At 36.6% G+C, this 11,449-nt stretch overlaps 1 protein-coding gene across 2 annotated transcripts; it reads left to right on the forward strand.

The window, feature by feature from the left end:
* Positions 1-3,815: 3,815 nt before the first annotated feature.
* Positions 3,816-9,307, forward strand: LOC148676162 (claudin-10-like). Of its 2 annotated transcripts, XM_088603786.1 has the most exons (6): positions 3,816-3,944; positions 4,104-4,274; positions 6,864-7,025; positions 7,116-7,197; positions 7,430-7,537; positions 8,099-9,307. In XM_088603786.1, the coding sequence occupies exons 2-6, from the start codon at positions 4,127-4,129 to the stop codon at positions 8,256-8,258; spliced, it is 660 nt and encodes a 219-aa protein (XP_088459912.1). In that variant the 5' UTR covers positions 3,816-3,944; positions 4,104-4,126; the 3' UTR covers positions 8,259-9,307. The 2 variants fall into 2 exon arrangements, with proteins under 2 accessions (XP_088459912.1, XP_088459903.1); XM_088603777.1 differs by having other exon boundaries at positions 3,863-4,274.
* The last annotated feature ends 2,142 nt before the right edge of the window (positions 9,308-11,449 follow it).

Genomic DNA, 11,449 nt, shown 5'->3' on the forward strand with positions numbered 1-11,449 from the left:
TCCATCTGTCTCTCTAGACAGTTATGTACTAACTGATGTTGTATTTTTCACCATCACGCTTTGTTAGCTTCCTGTGATTATAGGTCCATTATGTTTCTGCTAGTGCTCCTGCAGTAGTTTCACCTTACTAGGTATAAGTAATTAAGTGCCTGGTCCATTGGAGTGTTTGTCACCTTGGCCCCAGGGAGACAACATGGTGTTAATGACTCAGGGTCAGTGATGCACATCTTAGTTGTAGAGGATGTTCAGAAGAAGACAAAGAAACCAATCAAGTCGTTTGACTCCTTTGAGAACAATTTAACCAAAGCACACCTGTCCCATGGCATTCCTCTTGCAGATCCAGCATAAAACAACCAACCCTAGTTTTCCTACATAGGTCTCTGAAATATGGAAAAAACATGGGATGTACTGTACATTTGTTGTACATCATGCAGAAATGTTTTTTCCACCTCTAGGCTATATGTGTCTGAATGTATTGGGACTGCAAACACATTCACATAGACAAACGGTCATGTATCTACAGTACTATGTAAAGGAGTGTAGGGTCAGATGTAGTGCACATTTAAGACATACTGTATTTCTGTCAGTGTAGAATTGCTCTGCCAGAACAATTTAATATTAAGCAAGGGATCCTGATCTGGTGGCTTAAGCATTCAGTCAGTGTTAAGAATTGGTCACAATCTGGGCCTTTGCAGTAGAACCTGCTTCAAAGAAGAGAGTACAGCTTTGTTGAACACCTTGTCCTGACCAGATAATACATCCCTAAACTATTATTTAACCACAAACAAACCTAAAAATAGTAGGTTATTCAAAACAAAAGGTCAAAGGAAGATATTTCCATGATGCTTACCTGAGATTTTGTGTAGTTTCCTTGAGCATAAAACCTCACCCTCATATTCAGTATTTTTAAGTTTTAAAACAAACTAGCAAATGTTTCTCTCAAAAATTGTAGCTGTTGTAGAAGTTTGTTTAAACAATCAGAAGTCTATTTCTTTCATATATAATATATTTTATATATCAATATATTCTTATATATGTGTATGCAAAGAATATTATATAATAATAAAAGTGAATTTTAAAATGTTAAGCATGAAGGATTATTCTGTAAACTACGCTGCTGAGGTGGACAGAAAAGAAGTCATGAGTTTTTTTCCAGTAATACAAAATAAGTGTATTATAATTACCATTATCATTCATAGTCAATAGACAAGGCTCCTGTTATACAGTACAAGTACGCAAGTTTAAAAATCTGCCTACCGTGCTTAATAGGTTTTAGTTGTGGGTATTCATCAGATAAAAATGTGTTTTCTGGAATGGCAGAGACTGATAAAATCTTTTGCAGTGATAGCCTTGAATTCACACAGAAAAAGAACTAGTAACCATGCCAGTATCAGCAGAAAAATAAAGATGTTGATCTTTTCTAGCTAAAGAAAAAGCCCTGGGAACCACTAACTTATTTTCTGATTTAAAGATATAAGTGTCTTGGCAGATTTAAACAAAATTAAAGTATAGGTTGTGCTACAGGATTCCCTTCTTTCTGTCCAATCCCATGAATTCCACCACCTGCTGGACATTTTTCTGTGTCTCCTGTTTTCTTCACCCCACTACAGCCTGAGGAGCCATGACCTCTCTTGAAGGTGGATTTGTCACTGTTTAGAAATCACAGGTTTGTTGTCAGTGTTTTGGAAACACATTCTTTGGCAATTCGGGACTCAGTCTGGTAAATTAACGACTCATCTTCAAGTTCAAGGAAAACAATATATACTAGTATAACAAAATTGTGTCAATTAGATATGAATATCCAGGCCAGATCGTTTCCTTTAAAAGCATCTTTATTTTGATAGACAAAGATGAACAAAATTACCTTTACTTTTTTATTATATCAGAAAATATCACATCACATGCTTGAATTGGCTTAACTGTTACAGACCAACTTATTTTATAGATTTACTTACTCTATAGCCTCCCAATAACATGCATGTTGTGGTGAGACAATGCTTTATGTTTTTTTAATATTTCATAATTTCTATTATCTATCTATCGAGACCAGTAATTTTTAGAAAATGAATTGACATATCATAACTGCATAGAACATTTCTTTAATTTTAAATGATGAATCGTTCAGTATATTTGTAGATAAGTAACCCTGATACTGAACAGTAGACAGTGGTTTCTAGAACCTTTGCCAAAAATGGAAATTTAGATTTTATACCATAATTACTGAGCACACTGGAGTCTAAGATCTTTTTTATCGGAGCAATGAAGATAATTTTAGACTTCAAGTTTAAGCCCCAGGGGAACAGTTCCAGATTTTAGTGACGGATTGATGAAACATACAAAATAAAACCTACAAACAAGAGGAGGCCATTTAGCACATCTAGTTCATTTGTTCACTAGTTTACTAACTAAATATGTCTTAAAATACATTTCTCTGAACTAATTCTTGAAAAGCCTGGAATGGACATCTATGGACACAGTGGACTTCCAAAACAAGCATGTTCCACATACCCACAACTGTTTGTGCAAAGAAGTGTTTTCTATTCACTATTGTTATGATTTTCTCTGTGTTTCTACTTTTACTAAAAGTGAAATACGGTAGCTCCCTGGGGTGACACTTTCTATAGCTCCTAGAAATGTATTTACAGTACTTAGATCAAAGCTCTTCTCAATCACCTTTCTTCTAGACAGAAGAGATTTAGCTGCTTAATACTATTTGTATATGACAATTACTCTTTGTTGAATCATTTCTACATCTTATTTTTTTGGTATAGCAACATCTGCAGTATACAACATGTCCTTCCTTTGGGAATTATTTGACACCTTAGAATTTAATTTGCTAAGTGTGTTTGCCACGATGCCTATTTTTATATTGGCAGACTTAAATAATTAGCTGACTATAACAGTATTGAAATCATCTATATAAATCAGGAAGAACAATGGGACTAAAACAGAGCCTTGGGTCACATCAGCCGAGATGGTGGTTATTCCCCTTAAGATGAAAAACTGTTTACTGCTAGTTAATGAATTCTTGATTCATTTTCATATATTTCCCTGGATTCCTTTTTTTTATTCGAGAATTCGCTTTTTATGTGGTCTTTTATCAAAAGTTTGCTAGAAATATGAATATAACATAGTGTGTGTTTTAGTGTTATCAACTGTCATTGTTACAGTACTAGATAAGACCTTCCAATAAAATCTTTTTAATCTATGTATTCTTCCTGATCTCATCACCCAATATAATAGCTGCGCCTGTGTCAACACTTTGTGGTTTAACTTACATATTTAGGTTATCAGAACTTCTAATTTATCCAATATTGGTTCTGAACTGCCTGTACCCTGTGCTTCTGAGACTTCAGTCCAAGCAATTTATAATTATCACTGCATCAGCAATTAAGCTTTGTTTGTTTATCATGTCCTAATTGTTAAGCCAGTGTGGACAAAAACAATATTTAAGGAAAATAAAAATCTCGTTCACGATACCAAAAATAATATCATTAGAAAATGTGGTATATTCATTTGAGAAAGTGACTTTACATTCTTAATTACATTAATAAGAAGGTTTATATGAATATTTATAGATCATTAATGTATTCATGTGTATACAAATATTCTCATTTCAGTTCTGAATTGAGGATAGAAATTTATCTGGAAAACGATCACTGAGAGAGAACAACCTTTCTTGTGGCCACCTGATTTAAAAGATAGATAACACAGCACTATTCCCCCATGACCTCCATGGGGCATTCTCCTGAGAAAGCAGTCACTGAACCTGACAAACACTCATCCTTAAAGATAAAGTAGTATAGGGGCATACTGAATGAGGTGAAAGTCAAAGCCTTAATACGCAGTATGAGCCAGTTTGGCAAGTGTGAATGTATAGTCTCTGATTTCCCTCAATATCAACAGTACGTTCTGAGATCCCTGCAGTTAAAGGTAGAGTTGGGGTAGGTGTGGGGTTGTCACACTCACCTGCAGTTCACCGAGAAAGCACTCACTTCTTTCTCTGCCTGATTTAAGCTTCTTCAATTCAGGAAATAAAAAAATGAATTACAGAGAGCTGATCATGTACACAGAAATTGGTTGCTTTGTCTTGTGTGTTTCAGGCTGGATATTAGTTTGTTCCACCATGCCAACAGAATACTGGAATTATTCCAGTATTGATGGCATTGTCCTCACCACTGCCAACTACTTCTCCAACCTTTGGAAAAGCTGCATCTCTGATTCAACCGGAGTGTCTGATTGCAAAGAATTTCCCTCCTTGCTGGCACTACCAGGTAAATCATTTAATCTCTTTTTTTTACAGAGCAACATTTGGGATTTGTAATGAAATTGTGATAACATTGGTTTCTCACAGCAGGTTTTATCCAATCCTTGCTTTAAAGTTTACGTTAGAGAAGATCCTGTTCTGTGAATAATACACTGTCTCATTACAGGGAAGATGGTTCTTGATCGAATAAGGTAGATTTTCAGATTGTTACATTTTTGGAACATTTTGCATAAAATTAATATGGAAACCTATGTCATAAGAATTCCAGCAGAACAGCGTTTTTTGTATAATTTTAATAATACATTTTAAGTGAGTTAGAAATTGCTGTCACAAATATCTTATTGCTCTTCCATCTCTTCTATTACAATTATATACAAGTAGAGAATTTTACAATTTGTTTTATTAGTGATATATTCTATCTTTGGTATCATTCTTGTTTTTTATGCTTGTACCCTTAAGTTATGCATTCTTTACATAGCCTTCTGCCTTCTGTATGAGGGTGGCCATCAGATGTTAATGTTTGTTTTATGTTGATGTTAATGTTTTTATGTTGATGTTTTTATGTTGATGTTAATGTTAATAGATCTGATAGATCTGTGCTCAACTGATTGCTAATTAACTCAGAGAAATCTGACAGTAATTAGAATAGTGGCAGAGTAGAAATCAGCATCACTAAAAATACATTGTAACTTTCTATTCAGGTAATATTAGACCCAGAGGGACAGTGTTAATTAGGACCATATGCTACTATTCAGTATAAGTAAAAGACCCTTTCTAAATAATTGTGATTGAAATTAAATGGAAGTTCATAAATGGAAACTGGAAGAGATGACAACAACCAAACCACTGTCAACATGGCTGTTCTAAATCATAATCATTCCCAACATCATTTCCCCACAGCTACGTAAGTTGTACCCAACTGGGTTAACTCTTCACTAAATCTTAGCCTCCTCATCCTACAGCCAGGTCATAACCAAGTGAGATCACAATAGCTAAATAATCTATAAACCTCTGCAAAGGTCTCTAATTATTGGGTGCTGTTCCTTGTTTAATCATTTAAAGATTTAAAGATTTTAATTTCCAAATGTTGTAAACCAATGATTACCTGAAAATTTATTATTTTTGTTATTTATTTTAGTTCTACTACAATCACTTTGAATACTACAGATCACGATTAACTTTTAAAAATACTACACCAGAAAAACAGACTTGGTTATGTAGATTCCTGCATTTTTGTATTAAATAAATACAGTACATTGCTTGCTAATATTTTGCAGTTTCTGACAAAGTAAAATAAATCTTGGTGTGATAATATGGTACTGGGTAATGCTTGTTTAGAATAACTCTGGGATTATCATCCTGAGGTGCCGCACATGTAAGTGGGAACCCACTTCATTCATTCACTTGGCACAGCAGACCAGAATTCTAATCCTTACAAATAACCTTCCCTCTTTCGGATGAGATATTAAACCAAGGTACTGACTCTCAGTGGTCATTAAAGATCCCCAGGCATTTTGTGATAAGAGTAGGGAGTTATTCCGGTGTCTGGGCCAGATTTCCCCCCTCAGCCTTTACCGTGGCCTCCAAATTGTCCCCATGTATGATTGGCTCGCCCTGCGATGGACTGGCGCTCCGTCCAGGGTGTACCCTGCCATGCGCTCATTGCTTGCCAGGTAGGCAAAACAACAGTTCAAACACTTCAGTGCAGTTTTGCATTTTTAACATGTTTTTCCTCTGAGATGGCACTAGTGTTAATTTCAGCCCAGAGATTCTACTAAATTCTACTGTTCTACAAGTGAGTAGCAGAATTTGATGCTGTGCACAGGACAAAATGAGCACCTGGTATTTAAACTCATAACCCTTGATTAGAGAGTCTAGAGTCCTAGCCACTAGTCAGAAATGCTCAAGGGATACCCTACAGTTTCATCTGTCTAACCACATCCATTTTAACCCAAAAATAACAGTTAAAAATAGCCAGTCGAAGAGAGGATGACAGACTTCAGGTTGCTGAAAGAAAAGTGAAAAAGTAGGTACTGTACCTGAGCTGTATTTGGAAAGGCTATTGTGAGGATCTGAGTTGAAAATTATTTTAATAAACTCCCTACATAGGTAAGCAGTGCTGGGTAACTTTAAAAATTGATCATCAATGATGTTACCTATAGATGTCTTCACTGTATGAAAAACTTGCTGTTGCAATATTTTGTGAACATATTAATGTTTTCCAGTAAATAGTGCATCAAAAAAGGAAAAAAAAACAAGGAATGTCATGTTAAATTGTATTCACAGCTTTGACGTTTTTAATTAAAAAGATGAACTCTTTTCATAATGTTCAAATAATTAGCTAATGTTTCACAATGCTAATGAGAAGGAAAATCAGATTCAATGGGCTACGAGCTCATCTGAGGAGAGTGGTCACTTTCTTGGGGGCAAGATGGGTTACAATGTATTGTTTGCAATTTCAGAGTGGTGAGCTGATTATACCAATCACCTGCAAATCACCTCTGCTTGTCTAAATTTTACTACATTCTTCTCAATGTAATTTTGGGATTGCTGCAAATTGCTCAGAGAAGCTTGTCTTGCTTTTTTTTATGTACAGTATACATCCATGCCTGCCGAGCACTAATCATTACCGGTATCATCCTGGGGTTCTTTGGTGGAGTACTTGCCTTGATTGGAATGAAGTGCACCAAAATCGGAGGATCAGAGATTGCCAATTCTAGAGTTACTTTTGCAGCAGGAGTCAATTACCTGATTGCGGGTAAATAAAAACATCTTTTGTCTTTTAAGGTTGTGCTTTTTTTTCCAGCATTTGTTTAGAAACTTTCAGACAAATTGTTTTTTTTAACAGGCATGACATCAATGATAGCATTCTCCTGGTATGGAAACAAAATCAGAGCCGAATTTGTAGATCCCAATTTCAAAGCTCAGAAGTACGTATGTACACATTTTAATTAATAACCAAGAAATAAATGCTCTTAAATACTGGTATTGTCAACAAAGACAGGTCAAGTACTGTATGTAAGCTGTGAGATTGTACTGTTTCAGTGCTTATGCTACCCTTGTAACCAGTGAGAAAGGCCTAGAGCTGGAAAGCCTGTCAGATCTTATTTTGCTTTTCAGTTAAAATGTAGCTTACAATCCTGCATGACTGTTTTCCTTCAGGTATGAAATTGGAGCTGCTGTATTCGTAGGCTGGGGAGGCTCTACGCTGCTCATTGTTGGGGGACTTGTGTACTGTATCTTTGCAGGAAGAGATGGGCTGAGATCTAGGTAAGGCAGGATCTGGAGAAAGCAGAATTATGACCATATAAAATGATATATAATATTATATATAAATGTATATATTTTACAGTTAAGATCAAACTGCATAAAAGAAGCCATTTTATCTGAATTCAGGAATGATATGTATGAGTTTATTTTGTTTATTTTGAAAGAAGGTAAATGAGCCCTCCAAACTGCTTTTCATTTGCTGTATTTCAGCATTCATAATACAGTGAAATAAACAGAATGCCTTCTGGAGCGAGCAGTGTTCATAAATCTCTTTTAATCATGTATGAATCAAAAGCTTGTGTAAGCACTAGGTAGACAACATGTCTACAAATCGGCAAAAAACTGCATGTCAAAATATTTAAGAAACTCGCTTAGCAGTCACCAAGTTTATTTTCTGGTTTAAAACATGCATTGGACATGTTGTACACACCTCTTCAGCCAGAATGCAGTCTTATGAAATAAGTTAGGTTTTAGAGGTACAAATGTTGTCTCCATATAACAACCTCATGAATTACATGCTCTGAAAAAAAAACTGATGGATATAATTTATTTTTATTTCAGGTCCAATTACATATACAAATCAGCTCCCTATAAGACTGCTTCAACCACAGATACATACAGGAGGCCCCCACGAGTGATCAGAAAAGGCAAAGCAATCTTAGAATCCAGAGACAACAGAAGCAGAATACTAAGATCTTTTGACAGAGATGCCTACGTTTAAGAAGGGAAACAAGAGAGATATTTCCGGAATGCTTTACAAAGATGCCGGGCAAGAGACTTTGAAAGAAGCAGAAACCTCATCTTACCCAAGATTTTTCTTCACATTGCAACTGTAAATGCAGAGACAGGCCTGATAGGAGTTAAATTCACTACAACCATTATTTAATCAACCTGCTAATGCATAACGTTGCTTTGTATGTCGTTTGCTATGAACACCAGACGTGTTGTCTGAACCATGTTCTTAAAGTGAATAAAAGGACTTTGTTTTGTCTCAAAATCTGAACAAGCCGTAAGGGAGAGTGATATCAAAGTCTTCCGACCGTGGGGAGAAAATAGTTTGGGAGCCCAATCAACTCCATCAAGGGACCCAGAGATCAAACAATGGAGGGAAATTTAAAACAAAATCAGCTTGTTCTAGGTGCACTTGGCAAAAAGCAGCAACACCGGAATGACATGCCAAGTCCACATAGAGGCCAAATGGAGGAAAGACCTGAAGAAAGCTCCTGGAACTGTGAAGCAGCAATGCCAGACACCACTCCACCAGTTAAAGGGCTGCTGAATAGTGTATCATGCAGCATAATGTCCTCATTATTGCAGTCTTGTGCTGTTTGTTTGCTTTGGCACCCAAAGAGAAAGCATTGAACATAAGGGAGGGGCCGAGGTCATCATGACTGATGTCATTTATGAAACCCTTTCTTCAAAGAGACCTCTCTTGTGCAATACGAACAATATGAAGAAAGCCTTTTAAAAGTTATGTGTACAATTTCTATTGTTGTTTGACACTTCCTACCGAATGAGTGCAGAAAGATACAGTGAAAGTTGTGTGGGGAAGCAGGATTTTAAATGCTGTGTTTAGTTTATTCACAGCAACATCCCCCAGGGAGAACACATAACCTGGCATTAATGTTTTTGAATATCTTTCCAGCCTTGGACAAAGCAAACAAATGGAACAGTATATTAACACAAATGAGGAAAGGCAAAGTTGGTGTTAATGTTTAATTTCACAATATTGTGTGTACTTACCTAAATAAATAAAACATTTTTTTTAAAAGCAAAGTGACCTATTTGATCTATTTAGCTGACCTTCATTGCAATATGCACATAATGTTACTCCTGTGCAAGTTCGAGCTCACAGTCCCTTTTTACCATGGGAACTGGACACCTTCACACATGATTCAAACACCTCACAGTGGTGAGAACACGATTCGCAGTGCTGGATTTCCCATTAGGCACTGAAGGCACAGTGCCTAGGGCCAACGAAATTTTTAGGGCCTACGAAGGAGGGAAACATTAGTGACTAACGAAAAACGAGCTGAAACAACTTGCTTGCGATCGACTCTAGGTGCTCCAAATCAATAATCATATGCTATCTAGCAGCTGTTCTGGAAACTAGAAGTAATGAAGTGATGGTTGCTCAACTCACTCCACTCGAAGTAATTCAATTGGCGATTACCCCTCTTTTTGCACATTTCGGGCCTATGAACACCAAAATCTGGCCCTGACGATCGGGGCAGCAGTCTGTGCCACCTGCCCCCATTTAAAAGGTAATTACCTCATCAGCGTTTAAGCCATGCCTGTCCGGCACTGTCAGTTTGGCACTCTGTAACTGGGTTTTCACCCATATAGCCTCAAAGCCCTTCTTGTACAAACCTGCCTGTCTGAGGGAAATTCAGTAATCTGCATAAAACTGTCAGAACCTTTTTGATCTCGACTGTGAGCCAGGACCTGATCACAGGTGGATTCCTGCCTGATTTCAATGTGCTGCACGGCTGCTACCGCCTGCCTGCCCAGTGTATCCTCTGCACTACCTCCCTGCTTGTTGTCCCCTGGGACCGGAGATTGGATGCCTGTCTCCAGGTCACCATAACATATAAAGTAGCTGATATGTCGAGAGAGCCACAGCCTTTCCCAGCCTTTCCCAGCAAGCACTGCGTGCACTGTGGGCACAAACAAACACACTCACACCAGGACCAGATTTCACAGAAGCCAATCAACTTACTATTCTTTAGACTGTGGGAGGAAACCAGAGCACCTGGAGGAAACCCACGGGGACGTGGAGAGAAGACCCAAACTCCACACAGATACGACCCCAGGATCAGAATTGAACCCTGGGCCTCAGCTCTGCAAGGAACCAGTGCAAACCACTGTTCCGCATGTGTTAATGATAACAATATGTTTAATCTAACATGTGGCAATGGACTATGAAGCGATGTAAAAAATCTGTTCTATTCTAGGGCTAGAGTCACAAAAACATTTTACATTTACTGTATAGAACAGTTATAAAAAAGTACAGTTTTGAAAAAGTGTAAAAATGAAGACAAGGATGTATTTCTACATGTCAGTAATGCTAGATAGCTCAGTGCTAGCTATTCAACAAATAAGTAAAACTTCATTAATGAGTTGAGATACAATTGGTAGGCTTTTGACAGTGCACTGGAATATACAACATTCCATTAAGTATCTTGGAATTAACCGTAATTCAAAAATAAGAAAAATATTTCTGAAAAAGGAGGACAGATAATTTACCAGTTACATTACTAAAAAATAAAAGCTAGGTGAAGCTTTCTGGTTTGATAATCAGAAGGTCAGCCTCAGATTCTAAAACAAAGATGAACAAACTTTAAAATCTTGCCAAGTGAACAATATATTTCTAACACCAAGAAAATACTGAATCTGGTACAATCTAATATTTTCCATTCTCCTCCAGTTTAGCATTTGATATGTTTATTCTGGTTAGTGGAATTAGAAGGCAGATGGATTTGTTAATTTTCCTCACAAAATAGTACAGTACTGGAAACATAGGACATCTATTGAAATAACATGGAAAATCACAGCAGGGTTTGATGAACACATTACCTGTTATTACAATTTGTTATGTAAATACAGTAGCTCCAAGTTTGCAGAAATATTCTTCAAGGTTGTTTAGTTTCCTTAAAAATGTGTCAGAGGAGGCAAACATAAAGAACCATTCAGTAATATTAAAACTCGTATTGCCAACTCAACTCAACATAGAGACACTTACTGAACGTAAATTACAGCCGGGTTATGTACCATGGATGTAATTTTGAAATAAAGCAATTAACAAAATTCTGGTTTCTTAACTTATCCATTTCTGTTATTGTTTAGTCCTGTAAAGTGTATTCTGTATCATGGATTGTACTAAAAATAGTATTTTCTATCAACTTAAGTGTA

This window comes from Lepisosteus platostomus, chromosome 2, assembly GCF_059453375.1.
Source record: "Lepisosteus platostomus isolate fLepPlt1 chromosome 2, fLepPlt1.hap1, whole genome shotgun sequence".
NCBI lineage: Eukaryota > Metazoa > Chordata > Actinopteri > Semionotiformes > Lepisosteidae > Lepisosteus > Lepisosteus platostomus.